A 17308-nucleotide genomic window follows, 5' to 3' on the forward strand; every position below is an offset into this window, starting at 1 on the left:
CAATATTCTATCAGGTCTTTGTCGGACAATCTCAAATAAAAAAGGGGTTACGCCTTTAAAAATTTATATGATATTAGACAAGAAAATAGACACGGTTTGTTCTTTGCTACGTTTATAAAAAAAATATTTAAGTCTATCTTCTTGCATATTCACCGCAAAGGTCATGGAACTTTCCAAAATATTGCATTTCAAATCAATTATTTTATATTATTCCTTGCACATTTTAAATTATGTCAATACATCATTCGTATTATCAAGCACAATTATACATTTCACTATTTAATTTGGTAACGGTAAGCGCATCAACCTCTATCAACGGTGCTAATTATATTTCCAATCTTAATTACTGGTGAAAGAAACTGTAGCCACCATGCAGTATTATAGTATTCATCATTTTAATGGCATGCACCAGATCACAAATGTTTAATTGATTTATCAGTCCCCAACGCATTTAATACCGATATGAAATGCAACATTCCTGACGTTGAGCGAATGATGATCGTAGTGATGATAATAAATGTAAGCGGCTATTAACTTCAAAAAAGTGTAAATATCTTCAGGCGGTTCAGCTGACCGATTATTTTTATCTTTAAAATATCCCTCTGGGCTTCACTGGCACGGACACGGATGCCGATTGCATTGATTCTGCCATAGCCATTACATCTGGGACTGAAGATTTGTAATTGAAGGATGGGAGATTATGGAAATTGAAACCTTGTATAGCTTTTTACTCTTGTATGGTTTATGTTAGTTATACATCAGATGTATTACATGCAAGTACATATGTTCTTCCTATTCTAAGATATTCTAAGACTGGTTTTGTATGGCACTTATTGTCATACACTTATTGTAATTTAAATTGCTCAAGAACATTTGGAACAAATCAGTTCGTTCATGATAAATTTGCTATCCGAATAAGATATTTTTGGGCACCAAGCCAAATCTTTCATTTATAAAGTCGGTCAAAGATGTGTGGAGAATTAAATCAATTGGTATGCAAATGACAAATGTCAAAGCGTTTCCAGATTTTCATTTCAATGCCAAGACTAACACATGTTTGCTTAAGAGGGCTATGGTAAGCGTACAAAAACACACGACGGGCTTAAGCGATTCGCAAACTTTCAATCGCTGCACAAACACAACAAGCAATCGCTTTTATAACAACAATATTGAAGGTTGTCAGCTTATCCATTTTATGCATTGATTTTGCTATGGATAGTTTTCAAGATCGCAATGGATTGCTTAATTATATCTAGGATAGGAACAATTCCAGCTTGTTCCAAATGTCGGTGTGTAATTGCTTTGTTTGATTAGCTGGCAAATGTTTCTTTGGGACAGCAAACATATTTACATAGGATTGAAGCATTTCCATTTGAATATGGTTTAACCCCAATAGCTTTTCTTGAAAGACACCTATCAATTCATTTTACAACCGAAACTGCCAGTACCATTCGTACCAATGAAGGGTACAGTTTCCCTTGGGCACTTAATATTACAAAAATGACGGAAGAGCTTTCGGTTTCGATGAAGTAGCTCCGTAAAGGTACTTCTAAAAAATGCTCCATTATACATTGATCGGATTCATTGTTTGCTTGGTTGCTAGCATAATAAAACAAGCATTTTATTGTCTCCCAATTGACCAGCGAATCAAAGCAGTAAATCTATTCTATCTATCGTCCAAAGAAGAAGAATGTTGAAAATATGGTATGGAAATAATTCATGGCTATAGCAATCTTTCGTCGTGTAGCAGAGCAGTCGATAACGGAACTTCAAGGGCATGCCCTTTTCGTATAGGAAAACAAATGTTTAAATCTAAATAAAACCAACAAAATAATCTGTATAAGTAAATCATATGAAGTGCATTCGCAGTTCAAATGATTTGTAAAGTGTAACCTTTTCGATGACTCAACGATCAATGCGAACGAACAAGAGTATTCATAGAGGCCACAAAACATTACATTCAAAATTCTGAATGTCAATAAACTGTGCCCATTAAGTACTGGTATTGCTTTTGTCTCAATAGTACGTTGCAATTACGTTCACTTTTTAATTGAAGAGTCAACCCCAGTGAACCGAATGAAAGTCTTCTCTGTAACCGTTGTTATCGTGCTTCAGACCTCTGAAAATCTCAATAGCATTACTGTATTGGATTAGTACACAGTAGCTGCACACGTAGAATGGCAAAGAAACCAAACTTGCAACCACTAAATGAGTTTTATTTCCCATTAGGCGCAGTTCCTGCCTAAGGGGAGCTATTGGGAAATATTCATCAAAGCTTTATGATCTACAATACAGAGATATGCTCTAAACTCTGTAACCATACGCTAACTATATATGAACCAACAAGAATCCTGCATCGAATTTCACAATCATAGGTTTGTTGACTGTATGAAATTCCACAAAAACTCAACTCAGCCGACTAACCGATAGACAAAATGACACTAGACGGGAATATTAGATTTGCTTTGATCTTGAGGTATGTTAGATTGCTATGACAATATTAGAGTCCAAATAATTTTAATTCAAATTTAATTTAAACTTTGCATTTGCAAGATTGCAATTTCTTATTAAAGTAGCAGTTAAAGGAATGTTCTTTTAGTATTTTTTATGGAATTTGAATTTATACAGGTATTCGTTCAAATGGGAACATAGGGATGGCAACAGTAAAAAATCATCATTATTTTACTAGAATTGATTAACACATAGAATCAAATCTGTCTCGGGGTCCATACTATTCACTAAACTGTATTAATCAGTGCATTGAAGGCATGAAATCAATAATCACTTGAATAACAAATATTGAAGCAGTACCGGATCAAAGATGTGTAAATACCAGTAATCTTTGAAATGGTTGCGATAGAAGATTTTCCGTTTATCGGGATTATCCATCCTCACAATCGAGTGAGAACGAGACAGACGACCAAAACAGTTAATTTCCCGTCACAAAATACACTCCTTCATGTCTCTTGAGTGTTAGTCACTTCAAATTGTTTATTGAGAATTGACTAATTTCATAATTCAATCAAACTCAACTTTTATCGTAGAGAACGCACCTGTTCTACTTGTGAGTACGATTACTCCGATCTACGATTACATCCGATACGACACTCCGATCTGCAAGAAGATCGACTAAAGATTGAAGACAGTTTATCGCACGTTAGTAACAATAAGAGCACTGCAAATCAGCTACTTATAGATAGGCACGAACATTTAATTACCACGAGCAAGATCAAAACCCACCGAAAATTCCAGCGCACTGAAAAATAGTTGTTGGTAAGTTGGTTGCTGAGCTAATTATGCTCAGGTGGAACGCACTAACTAGAAAGGTGTGGAACTGTACCGTTTACCGTTGGGCTGCCACAGAACGAATACGGATGCGTAACTTTCTACGCTCTGCTTTTATAGGTATGTCAGCAGCAAAACACGAGGCACCCTCGTTGGCGGTCGCAGTGCGTTCAGATAAAGGCTGTGCAGCTGCAGGGATAGAGTGTCCTAGCAGAGAGTGGAGAGAATGAGAGTTCACCAGCAGTACGAAAGCGTTCCTAGCACGAACTGCACATAGTCCCAGGTCGGCTACAGTCGGCGAACCAGATAACAGCCATCAAGCGACACTCTCAGCAGTCTAGGTCCGCAGCATAACCCAAGCGCTCTCTCCAAAGTCTCGGGCACGAGCGCACGAAATTCGCAATGATGTGTTTGGTAGCTACCCAAGCTGAATCAGGCCAGCGGTTCGATGCAGTATTGTTATCATTTTTCTTTTTGCTTCCTACCTTCAATATCGTACAGCGCCTCGACCTTGTCACCCAGAGCGAATTTCGGGCTTCGGGATGGAACAGGACACGCCGTTCGGTAACCGTTCGGAAGGTAGAGATCCAACTGCAGCGAGCTGGACAGATGGTGTTAAAAATCACAACCAGGCCAGGCGTTTCTCACTACAGCATTTATGGAAAGTTTCCGGGGACCGATCGCTTCACAAGCTTCGTTGAAACGTGTTCATTTCTCATATGCGTATGCTTCGTGGGTGGTCGACGCGGGAGTAATCAAAGGCATCAGTTCTCCTCGTCGCCTATCAAAGAGTATGGCGCGTCAAGTTGTACCATTTTCATGTCCACGCCATGGGGCTCGGTGCTGCCAATTGCTTCGACGCGCCAAAAGTATGATTATCACGTGTTTTCATTGAAAACGCCGTTTGCTGTTGATGTGGCTGTACTGATTGATATGCTGTAGAAAAAAGGAAAAAGTCTTAAAAATACTCTTGTATACACTAATTGCACATAAGTCACAGATCTGCTATTGGATTGAACTTTAATATAATATTCAATATATACTTATATCAATCAAGCTGTTCATGAAGTATTCGATCATATTTGATTTCATTCGCTCATCCGCATTGATTGGAACAACTACCCACTGCAGCATCTATCTTTATGCGGACAATAATTTTAAAGCTTATCCAACAGCACTTGCAAATTGACAAAACCATCAATATTAGAAGGTCAAATTGAGCAGATGAATGATGTTTGAAAATGCAAAACCATTTTTAGAACCGAGGCTAAACGAAACAGAACGCCATATAATTATAATTGAAACACGTGCCATATCGATCACTAAACTGTTTGACAGCGTTTTCTTCAGCCAAACTCGTCCAGTTAAATCTTGCTATATGCTCCTTTCAATATACACTCGGGGATTATAGAACAACTAATATTAATTAAGTTAAACGGCTCACTTTTGCGTCAATTATCTATATTAATATCACAGTCACAGTCAACGTTAGGCCGTTACAGTGTCATGATAATAGTATGATTAGATCATCGCTATATTATGTATTATGTGCTCGTAACGATACAGGTAAATTTTACCCATTTTACAATCAAACGACGTTCTTCGGAAATACTCGTAAGTTGTCACTAAAGAATAATCCGTTAATCTGTTAATTATAGAGCAAGCCGTAAGCCATCCTAATGACCTATCGTGATGACATGCAGCCTTCCGCATTGGCACCGATACAATGTGTAGAGATTTGAAGGAATCTCCTTGGACATATTCCATGTGTTATTTTATCCAAATTAAGGTTGCTACATTCCTAGTCTTGATAAAATGCCAAGATATTGTCAAATTTCGAAAAAATGATAAAAGAATTAAGTAGCAAGAAAAGTAGCGATGGACCACAAGAAACCCTTCATTTAACAATAAATCCAATATTCAGCAACAAGATGTATCTGTTATACATATCACTATTTACTATTTGAGTAATTTCATGATTAGTGTTGCATACACTAAACCTGAAACATTATCATTACCGTCACCATGAACTTGACATGAAGCCAACGAACCCAAACGCATTCTGCCGCATCAGTTGCTACAATGTGTGGCTACAAGATCTCACGGTTCGTAAATCTTATCAGATTTCTTTATCTTTAAATCCGCTCTATGACGTGATTATACGCATTCTCGCCGCAAAGTAGCACAACCATTACGCAATTCTTCTGCAGTAAAGCTTTAGTTTGTGAGCTGTAGTGTTCTTTTCCTTCTAATAACAAGAAGGCGATCTTTTTAATGACTATTAAATTACTGAATTCCATGACAAATTTGCCACGTGTTCAACATAAAATTTCATGACCTCTACATATTAACCAGCTTTCAGCGAGATGGCTGAAAAGACTAGTTTTTTTTTATTCCTCATGCATGATGACGAACTTTACACTACAGCATCCCTTAGCAATTCGCAAAACGACCGGCGAGATAACGAAATGGTGCATTCTTATCATGCTTCATTTGCAATATGAAACTGGTGCCGCATTTAAGGAGATTAAAAGTGAAAGAACGAATGTGAATAAAAAAATATGATTGTTTTGCAGAATAAAACAATCGACAATACATTGTAAAGGTGATATATTCTCCATTCCACATACACGAGCTATCGTCGTTGGAATTAGTAATGTCCTCGAAACAACCTGTACAAAACTTACGTGAGAAAGGTAGATTTTAATCTGGTGAGTATGCAGCGTGATACCTCAGATGAAAGGGTATCGCCAGTCAATCAACATTTTTTACGGTAAAGTCAATTGGATTTGGAAAATTAGTATGACAGTTGGCAGTTTATTGTTTGTTTTGTTTTTTATATTGTTTGATTTGTTTTTTTTATTCATTCCACCAGAAAAGGGTGGAAATCTACAAAACACTGATATTATGAAAATATTTAAGCTGACAGTAATTACAGTTCGTACGAGATAATGTGCCTGTTACGATATTTGAAAAAAAAAAACATCGATAGAGCCAAAAAACAACACAGTTTAGCACACTAGCGATGTGAACACGCTGGCTACCTTCCTCAGCAAGTGTGACCGTTCGATCCATAACACGCGCGAGTGTTCATTTCTTTCAGTTCCTTCCTACAAGGGTTCTGTAAAATAACTTGCGATGTTGTGCAGCGACCTGTATCCCGGGGCTTTGCTTGAGAATATTCGCTTATGCTCCTTGATCGTGACCAATTCAGCCTCTAGAACAGGGGTCTCAAACTCATATAGACACGCGGGCCGCAGAGAGAAGTAACAGCCAGCCATCAACCAGTCCGCGAGAAATGTTGAGGAAATGTTTCTTCCTTGAATTTTGTTAACGCTATTGACATTGCAAATATATCAACAATCTTACAAAGAACATACAATTAATGATCAAACTAGAAATACATATGTTTCAGGGATGAGGCCGCGGGCCGCGAGTTTGAGACCACTGCTGTACAATAATGCAATAATTTAACAATTCTAGAACCATTTTTTAGATCTGTCAATCGCAATTGCAACTGAGTGAATTGTAGAGATCTTCTGTTCTCTAAAATTATTTCTCTTGGGGAACCATCTCATTTTTCTACTCTTGACTGTAATAACAGCTCATAATTATCATTTTACACTTATTTTACCATTTCACACTGATCCTGCAGACACTCTCAATTCACGCACACACTCTCTTAGTTTTGGATAGATTTGAGTGAACCCTGAATACTACCGGGAATTATAGTTAAATTGTAAATAGAAACCGTGTATAGTCCCACAAGATGCTTACACTAAAGAAATTGATCGACTGGATCTTCAGTTTTATAAGAAAGAGTAGGTTCTATAGAATCTTGAAACAGTTTTTGCAGTGCTGATGAAGTTTGAACTTTTGTGAGTATTATCCTGTAGGTTAAAATAGCAACCCCCAAGGCCAGGTATCATTACCACCAACGACCAGATTGATGGTACCGCGGATCGAAATTTCACGTTTCAAGTGCTGATTGTGATACTCATCCAAGTCCTCTGGCTGCCTGCTGGGATTTTTGCAGTCGGTTCGCTGATATGTTCCTGGGCGGGCAGCCCTTAAAGGAACTGAAAATTAAAACGAGTGATCTGGTAGTTGCTCATCACAAAACAGAGATGAGACTTGTCGGTAATCCCATTCAAGGGACATCGTATAGGATGGGTGGCCTAGTGGTTTGGTCTAAGAAAAAGATAAAGTATCTTGGAATGAGAGTGTTTCACCATCTGAAAACACCGTATACGTTAATTTATAGAATTTATGGGCGCAAAGCGATTAAAAAAATCTCTATCTTTGTTACTTCACGATTCAAGGGCTGATTGTGTTAGCAAAAAAAGTGGTTCTTACGGCAAGGCTTCATTCTGGTCGTATCTTGGAATGATGTTTGATGGACTTTTAGAGTGTTTGACCATCAGAAAACACTGCATATGATAATTTTGTAGAATTTATGGGCTCAAAGCGATTAAAAAAATCTGTATCTTTGTCATTTCTTTCTCGATTGACGTGAATCTTTCACAGAATACTCAGCAGAGAACCACGAGGACAAAATCCCATGTGGCCCCCCTTCCTCCCTCCCCCCACCTTGGCTGAGCCGTTGAAAAACGGACGTTTCAACACCGATTCAAAAGTCTCAGTCGTATTTTCCGCTAGAAAGCGCTGTAGATTTGCTCTAGCGGCGAACGCGAAACTCTCGACATTAAGGCTTTGCCAGACTGGTTGCGGACGCTTTTTGGCTTGTCGAACACGGTATCCAACGAGGTTGTTCAGATGTGCTTTTGTTGCGGCACGAGCGGCAGTTGCAGCAGTGATTTTGTACAGATTTGCCGCACGTACCGCAACCAGTCTGGCAAAGCCTTTAGTGAAAAGGATTCAAAGGGATACAGTCTAGAACAGCAGTATAGAACTGCGAAGAAAACTGAAACTTGTAATATTAGAAAAACTTACCTGAAAATATCTTCATCTGTAATTTAAACATCAAACTATTTCTTTTTACGAATCATGCTCAATTTCTTTTTGCAAACACATAAACATGTTCCACTGATCTGAGAGGACCGACTGATCTACACAACCCATGAAACGAACATATTGAGTTGAAGATTGCATGTTAACTTTACTTAATTTTCGAAAGGCTGTCGCTGATTCACCATAAAGGTGTGATACCCATGCTTAAGGATCACATCGGACGCAGAACAGATACAAATCAGAGAAAGATGTAAACGACTACATCATTTACCATTGCGATAAATTAGCGGTTATTGCGTTTATTGCTCATTCGAGTGACGGTGACATCAATCAATTAACTCTGTATTCGATACCTATCAATTGGCTAAACGTTCGTTTTGTATCGCAGAAAACCATTGAAGGAAACATAATTGATATCATTTGAGAACCATTTGGGAGTTATCCTGAATCGATCATCTCGAAAGATCATCCGGACTCGATTGTAGCTCCATATTAACCAGGAATAAAAAATAATTTGCATAACGTTCGGATAAGAACAAATATTTCATGATTTCGAGACTCGGCCGGCTCGGAAGGCTGCGCCTGCCAAGAGAATGGCAGACGACGACCCCGCCAATAAACTCTTTTTAGGCCTTCCGTATGGATAGCAAGGGGTTGATAATCGAGATGGTGCGACGGTATCGACATTGATACCAGAATAGTTGGACTATCACGATTTGGCGGACGACGGCGCTCGATCAGGAGCGCTGGAGGAATCTTCTGTGGCAGGGCAAAACGGATAAGTAAGTAAGTAAAATTAAATAACATGTTTCGCGACTCTCGTGATGTTTGGTGTTGTAGCTATTACTATGAACAGCATCATATTCTGTATGCTGGATTATTTCAAGGGGGAAATTGACAACATTATAGGGGAAGTTACCCCGCTCCTCTGCCACCTCATCGTCCACCTCCTTCTCCGGGCACGGAAAAAGGCCCGTTTTTGACGATTTTTTGTACAGAAACTATTTGACTTAATTTATTCAAGTAAATGATATAATAATCTACAACTTTTGAAGAATATTTGGTATTTTTTTGTGGAAGATTTAATAAAAACATCATCCGAAAAATAAAATTACAAAATAAGGAATTGATAGAACCGGCCCGCGATCTCCTGGACGATGTGTGATGAGAAGTAACCTTTTCTCTCTAAATGTTTAACTTAATGTTTAAGGCAGCCAGGCGGAGAGCTCAACTGAGGTTTCTGGGAATTCGCGATCCTGGGAATCGTGGTGGAGTCACCCTTCCGATTTTGGGTTCTAATCGAGAAAGTAACATTTTTTTTAATAATACGATAACATACTTTTTAACAATTAGAAAACTAAATAAAATGTTTGATGTTACTTTTTATGTTCTTGAACCAAGGTTTCAGTTGCTTACACGTTTTCGTAAAACAACCTGTTTTTTATATTTAACAATATTAAAGAAAAACTCGTAAACTAATTAAAGTTATCCCGAGTATCACCATAGGTCAAAATCAGCTTAAGCTTTAGACAGAGATCATTTAACTACATACAACCGAATCCTCCGTCAATTACCCGGTCGCCCGACGAGAATTCTACTCCTTTTATTATAAGCCGTGTTTGAACAAACCGTGACAAAGTTCTTTTCCCCGGATATTCGGTGCAAGTAATCTGAAATAAAGACACATTTTTAAGATTTTATCTTAATTTGTTTAGATTAAAATATCTTTATGCTTCATTCAAGAGATTGCATAAAATACATTATTAAAAATAAGTAAATTTATAATAACAAAGATGGATAAGGATAATTAAAGGAATGTATGTAACTAAGTAGCATAAAGTAAGTAGCACAAATGGAAGTTGTCCATAAATCAATGTCTATAATTAAAGCATTAGGTCGTTCCACAAAATGACTTAAGTGCTTGGAATATAAAACTATTTTCCTATAATGTATAGAAAGACATTTACAGAAACAACACCATCATTAACTACAAAAGCGATGCTCTTGTTAATGCCGTACCGTCGAACTGAACCACTCAGACTCGTAACAGCATAGCAAACAGTTACCTTTTCCGCAATTAAGTATGTTACAGATAGGCCATAAAATCACGCTAAAATAGACATACTATCCCACCCAAAATGCACTTCTCGCTCAAGGGCCCAACTGCACTATTCACATTCCCGTTTCTTGACGTTTTAGGATTGGAGATGGATTGAATCAGGCTATTTTCATTAGATATCTAAATATTGACGCGCAAAAAGGACCAAACAAATTTAATCGAAGCTCACCCCTCATCATCATCATCATTACCCAATCAAACTACCCCTACGCACCATTTTCTGTCAGTACTGGTACCTTTAAGATATATTGAACGCCGATGACGCTCTTTTGTGGAAAAAAAAATTCCAACTCGTCCGGCAGATGTATTTTGTCTGTTTACGGCCAGTCCTCAATCTTGCCTAGTTGGCCTTTTGCTGCGGCGGAACGACACTTAAAACGATATAAACAGAGTGTATGTGCAGTGATCATGTGCTTAGCGATTGATGCTGCTGAAACAACCTAGTTTCGAGCCACCTTTTTACGATGGGCACTTGCTAGCAACACCAAGATCATCGGGATGGCATCTGGCAGCCGGATGGTGAAATGTAACGCCGTAAATATCCATTTGAAACAATTTGCAACCATCTAGATGATGCATCCTGTTTTACTCAAGTCCAGGGACTACACACAAATGACGTACTGGCGTAACCGTTCCTACCAATGATCAATTAATTTTGGCTTTCTGATTGCTTCATAAGGGCAAGGACATTGCTAATAAAAGGATGCTTGCTTCCTTCCCATAAACAGTTTCGATTGTTCTTCATACTTCATTGACTTGGATGTGTAAGACCAACAATTACTTGAAATCGAACAGTACATTCGGCAGATTATACCATAAGTGAAGAACGAGTAGCATGATGAATGAACCGTTGTATCCAATCGACCTTAAATAGGGAACAGGTGTTTTCTGAGAGCTTTGTAAAATCATCAACGGGCTATCCTTATTTCAATAATGGCCACGAGTGTAGTGAGAGTAGCAGTTGGACGAGCTTGAATGTGAACCACGTGTCGACGCCAAACAATCAGTCACGTTACAGGACTCTCATACTAGCTTTCGCTTATCGGACAATCATGACTGTTTTAAAACAAATTTTAAAAAATTAGAATATGCTTTCACGGTCCTTCAACCAGTCAACTAAATTGTTAAATCAAATACAAATCGGGTAAATCATGACTAATTTGATAATATATTATTATAACAATATACTTCAACATGATTTAAAACAAACGAAGCGCGGACCTCAATATGCTTGATTGCTTTATCAACAGATACACTGTAATATTGTAATGCTCCCATCTATATAAACACTATTTCCCTTCTAACACAAACACGGCATCTTTTCTATGTAACTCCTTTCTCTTCCTCTTTTTAAGTTTGTCTTTCATCGTTCGTATGGGGAATAGAATAAGAATTTATGGATTCAGATAGTCCATAGAGTTACTATTTCATACGCCACAGTGGAACAGGTGGGAACCTGTTGAATACTGAGAATGGGCAGTATGACACGGAGAGATAATAGCATTTTTAAAGAGATTTTCACCGAAAGCGACACCGTTAAACCAACTAAATCAATTAACGGATTTCTGCGTGGATAGAATTGATATGAACACAAAGAAATGGGAGATAAAACAACGTTTTCCTTGCAAAAAAAAATATTGGTTTCATCGAACACATACATACGTAAACATATACAAAAAAAAAATACTGGATAATGAATAAATCATTTTTAAACTCATATTTATGATATGATACACGATAAGAAAAGTAAGCATTGAGGATGGTCAGATTATAGCTATTTGAACATGCATGGCATGGACAAAGTGTCAACTGACTGGAATAAAAAAAAAAGATTTTATTCTCAAAATATTATCAATTGAAATAAATAAAAAAAAGTTTCTTTGTAAACTCTAATTCAATTTAAAGAAATGAAAGTGGAAGAATGGAACGAATTTATCTCTTTAGAGATTAACTGGAATATGATGTCTTTCATGCTCCAACTTTTTACACACGGTAGTATATTATAGATCATCACTAGTGTATACTTTCTGATTATTGCATGAGTCCAATTCGCGCACTTTGCGCGGCAGCGTGGCAAAGCGTTGAGAGGGTTGTAAATTTTCGACGGCTCGTATATAAGACAGCGTGAGCAGCGTGGTAACATCGCAGTTGCTGTTGGTCCGTTACCCAAGCTAACACGCTGACGGAGACTTGGATACTACCTGGAGTCCCGAACGAGTGATGTACTAGTTTTTAAAGGTGTTTACGTGAAAATATGGTTCAATAGATCACTTTCGCAACTATCAGTAAAAAACGGTGTTTGGAGCTAATTTGTAATTGTTGAATACTTTAAAATATACGTCACGCTAAGCGATTGTACATTCGTGACAAAGGTGATTGAGAGCGTTTGTGATTAATCAAGTTTATTTGATTCAGTGGCATATAAAAAAGCGACATTTTTATTCACAAACATAAACTGCAGTGACGATGGCAATCCAGTACATCTTCGGGACAAAGTTTCGAGTCTCAATGACTTTTATAGTAATAACGTGTCTGTGCTTGGAACATGTTAAAGGTATAGTAGATATTGAGGGATAGACAATGTTAACTCTGCCGAAATTCAATTGTATTTATTTATTTTTTGAATGTTTAACTGGAAGTGAACCGAGCCGTATGTTTGGGGGTACTTACACCATTTAGCTATCTTTCTATTTTATATCATATCCATTACTTTAAATAGTGAAAAACGAACCAATCATAGATCCAATTATTTTTTAAATTAAATTAAATTTCATTATAATACTAACATGCCCGGTACACACAGAGTTATGGAGTTGTTATTGTGTTTGGCTTTGACAACACCAAAAATTCAATTAGCCAAAAAATAAAAAATGAAGTAATCTATGATAAAGCTAATATGCTGTTACATTTTTCATATCGTGTCAATAAGAATGTTTCATGCAATTATGTTTTAACTTATCATGCATCACATCGTTTTACTTCGTTCAGATCAAAAACATTATCACGAGGACGAATAATTAATTCCAGGTTCGCAACCTATCTGTTTTTCAAACCAAGGTACAGCCCAAAGTGAAAAGACGCGAGCTGTCGACGATGCATCAACCACACAGAGCAATCCTCCCCTTAAAACAATTGCTGAAAGGCGCATTATTCCATCTATCCTTCGGCTTGAGGGAAGGGCATCAAACAAACACATTTGAAAGCAAAGGATGCGTCATTCGTACGGCAGTTTGGTAGTGACTCTTTTCTGGTCCTCATATTATGTCTTTTTTAGCTTCCATTCTGCATCTCTTCTATTTTGGCCTTATTGTTCGTGTCCTGTCCGATGACGGCATCAAATAGCCCGCCCTTCTGTACTGTAATGTGTTTGATTTCAATTTCCACCCAAACTACCTCCACCACGCGTAATCTTTAGGCTTCATAAAAAGCTCAAGGGATACGGAAAAGGAAACAATCGCACCTTCTAGCTTGTGTTCTTGCCGTCGGTCATGCCAAACATGCCAAATATCAGCGTCAGAGGGATCGTATAGCTCTGGCGCCTCGGTTTGAAAGAGTTTAAAACAACATCGCAACAAAAAACGCGAGACATACGTAAAGAAAATATTTGACATCTCTGTATTCTGTGCCCTCCGGATCATAATCGTCTATTCATTCATACCCACGTGCACATTGCGTTCTTGCTTATCAACACAAGAGTTACATTATTTCTCCATTACCATCCGAAGGCAATCCTTCAATAACTGGTGCATACATGAAGCAGCACCATGCATCACGTTGTTTATCGTCAAACATTCACTTAGCTGCTTTCTCCCTGCCGTTGCTAAAGTCAAACAATATTTCCACAAAATGCAGCTCGCATAACAAGAAGAAAGCACACGCTGCTTTGGCGAAAATGTTCACTTTAAAAAAAATGTCAAATGTAAGGGAGTACCCCTTACCATGTGCACTATTGTATCTACTCCAAAAACAATCAAACGATCTTTCGGTGCTGCGAGTTTACATTTTCTAACGCTGTTTAACGTTGTTCAACTAGAAACAGTGAATGTAATCATATTTTGGTTTCCCAAATAGACATTACGGCTTTCCGAGCAAAAATTCATACCAATTTCAATCATCATCATGGGAAACAAACAAAATCAGAAAAGGCTGCTCAATTTGTTTGCTAATCTATGACAAACGAAGAAGTCATCTTTTTATGTGGAAGTGCGGGCGAAACTGTTTGCCGTATAAAAAAGGGGTTAACGAAAACATTTTTTTATATGAACGCGTTAAGAAATCTAAAAAATTAGTTTAAATTTTCGCCATTATATAGTAGGATTTTTAATAATTTATCAAATTGATCTTACATATCATGCTACAAGATCACTTTTGCGAAGGATAGTTAGTTTGTTAATGATAATGATAAAAAAATCTATTAAGTCAGTTATTTTGTTAAAAATTAAAAAAGGAATAATTAAAAAAGATGTGCTAAACAGAGCAATCGTGTTACTAAAATAGAATAAAAGGGAACGGTAGACCGTATGAGATAATGGAATTGCTACCTAGCCCAACAGTTGACTAGCAATCCCCACGCAGTGCCATATTTTATGCTGATCGATTTCATAAATTAATGAAGTATCGTTGTTTATTGCCAACGTTTTAATATACAGCAGGGCTTAGTTTATCACGATGACCATCGAATTGTAACTTTCCCATCGTGTGGAACAGATATGAAGCATTATCTTTTCATATCGCGAATCGTTCATACATGCTGTGTCAGGATATTTACCAGGAAGGAGTTATGTAGTCATAAGAACCCTTAGTTACTTTACTAATAACCTGCCCTCGCCAAACGAGGTTGAGAGATGGCACTTATTTAACAAGAAAGTAATATTGGTCAATAATGTTAGTACTACAATAATAGAGTGGTCATGGGAGGACTCTAGAGGAAATAGTACACAATCCATTGGTTAGCTCATGAATGATCTGTGACGACGGAACCTTTCAAATTCCACAATCAAAGGATTTCCCAAGAGTTTAAGGAAAGTAAACGATTTGATTAAACAATTCCCTTTGGGTTCCAATTGATTCAAGACTGTTTGTCCAACGGTTTGGAGCAATGCACATGCTTTCTCTGCTTAACCTGTATAAAAAACTGAAGTCAATTAACCAATGTTTCGCTCTCATACTTATTTCCTTGCATCTTCCTTCGGCGTATACTATCAGGATCGTGTCTCAGTTACGGACATTCATGCTGGGGAGGTATGAGAATGTGGGTGACGGCAACAGCAAGCAAGTGGCCATCCGTCACTAATATTCAATCCTGTTTATGTGTTTTACCGTCCTACATTCGGTGCTTCTAGCGCACGGAAAACGTGACGGACCACCTCGACGAGCAGCCTCTACTGACATCGGAGATGGCCTACCGTTTCGACCGCATCAACCGCCAGAACAGCCCATCAACTTACCGGTCGCCCTCACACCCGCTGCCCGATGGGCTCTGGTCAGGATGATTCCAGATAAAGTGCGTTCAGTTTCTCGTGAAAATTTGAAGCCAAAATTGTGCTTAAACTAATGATAACCTTTATTTTCTACTACCTGTATATTCAGAACACATATTATCCATTTAGCAAGCTAATACCATTGATGGATGAACAGCTTCTTTCTGCTAACGATTTGGTCACGGGCGAATCAGATTCGTCCGCGGTTTCGGTGAGGTCATCAGATGCTAGCAATGAGTATGATCTTGGAATGGTCAGGCGGGATTTTCGGTGCGTATGAATGATATCGTTATCCTGTTCACTCCTTAGGTCTAAACCACCGCTAACATTGACCGAAATGGAGCATGCACTAGGAGACGATCCGTTCACAGGTCCATCCAAACCCGGATCCTCAACCAACAACGGTCACCGACGGGAACATCGCCGCAAAAAAAAGCCACTATCCGTCCCGACCAACCTTAGCCGTTACGGGATAATCGACGACAAGTCGGAGGATGCGAGTAACATGGAACGTGTACTAGCAGCGAGCAACGAGGACGCGATTGGACAGCTACTTTTTGATGCTGCGGCTGTTGTTCCGGACAGTGATGCTGGGGTGCAACCGTTCACTCACAAGCTATTCAGCGCCACCAATTCTGGGGTACCATATAGTGCTTAAGCCATCGATAAGAAAATTTAAAGTTATGGATCTCCAGTCTTTGCACTGCAAACAAACGAACTCTAAATTCGAAAGCTATACGTTTGATCTCCCGATGTCTGGGTTTGGTGATGGACAACATTTCTCGTTTATTTTTATGATTTTTTGCATCTTCCAACAGTAACATTAACTGAATGATTATGACCGACCTCCTGTTCATGTCCGCGAAGGCAGTGAAGCATGCCCCTTTTGAGATTAAAAGTATTCAGCTGATTGAGCCCGGATTACGCGAGAAGCCGTTATCTGATGCAGGAGTTGAAATTTATAGCTGTTTCCTAACTATCTCGCAGTGTTGAAGACGAGCATGGATTTGGAAATGACGATCTATCAGCAAGAGAATGAACATTGGCAACACATCTTTGGCAATTTTCATTAACAACGGCTGGTTTGGTGATAGATATGCATTTCGGAAAACGCATCTACCAGACGGTGAGATGGGCATTAAGTGGGAAGTAACTTATTATTTTAGTTTTTACGCGAAATCGTCATCGCACTGTTCGTAGTGGGTATCGCAGCCGTCAATATAGATAATCGGTATTCTGTGCTAAATAGTGGACACATCTCGTGCATAATACGGATAAATTGGGAATAAATAGGACAAGAACGAACCCTCGACACTAAGAACTCAATTTGTAAATAGGTACAAACTTGCAGAAGGAAAGAAATAAAATAAATCGAGTTGGATGAATCTATCATGCACATTCAACTAATGCAACAATAAAACATTGATTAATTTTACCAAAATTAAACCATAAA

General features: G+C 38.2%; 2 protein-coding genes across 3 annotated transcripts in view; one reads left to right on the plus strand and one right to left on the minus strand.

The window, feature by feature from the left end:
* Positions 1-3360, minus strand: part of LOC126570368 (calexcitin-1) — a 15234-nt gene extending 11874 nt beyond the window's left edge. Inside the window, exons 1-2 of one of the 2 annotated variants that reach the window (XM_050228084.1) lie at positions 3241-3359; positions 3054-3129 (exon numbers count right to left, since the gene is read on the minus strand). The gene's annotated coding sequence lies outside the window, so the exon portion shown is untranslated. Of the gene's footprint in view, positions 1-3053; positions 3130-3240 lie in introns of both variants that reach the window. The other variant, XM_050228085.1, reaches the window with a different exon arrangement.
* Positions 3361-12536: 9176 nt separating this feature from the next.
* LOC126569048 (uncharacterized) lies at positions 12537-17259 on the plus strand. Its single transcript, XM_050225849.1, has 5 exons — positions 12537-12929; positions 15581-15616; positions 15718-15878; positions 15965-16092; positions 16165-17259. The coding sequence occupies exons 1-5, from the start codon at positions 12842-12844 to the stop codon at positions 16511-16513; spliced, it is 762 nt and encodes a 253-aa protein (XP_050081806.1). The 5' UTR covers positions 12537-12841; the 3' UTR covers positions 16514-17259.
* The last annotated feature ends 49 nt before the right edge of the window (positions 17260-17308 follow it).

Source organism: Anopheles aquasalis, chromosome 2 (genome assembly GCF_943734665.1).
Source record: "Anopheles aquasalis chromosome 2, idAnoAquaMG_Q_19, whole genome shotgun sequence".
Classification (NCBI taxonomy): domain Eukaryota; kingdom Metazoa; phylum Arthropoda; class Insecta; order Diptera; family Culicidae; genus Anopheles; species Anopheles aquasalis.

Excerpts from the sequence above, each read along its gene's own strand:
- LOC126569048 (XM_050225849.1), top strand. The coding sequence starts at position 12,842 with ATGGCAATCCAGTACATCTTCGGGACAAAGTTTCGAGTCTCAATGACT. Across the intron at positions 15,617-15,717 it reads CGGACATTCATGCTGGGGAG|CGCACGGAAAACGTGACGGA; the intron begins GTATGAGAATGT and ends CGGTGCTTCTAG. Across the intron at positions 15,879-15,964 it reads TCAGGATGATTCCAGATAAA|AACACATATTATCCATTTAG; the intron begins GTGCGTTCAGTT and ends CTGTATATTCAG.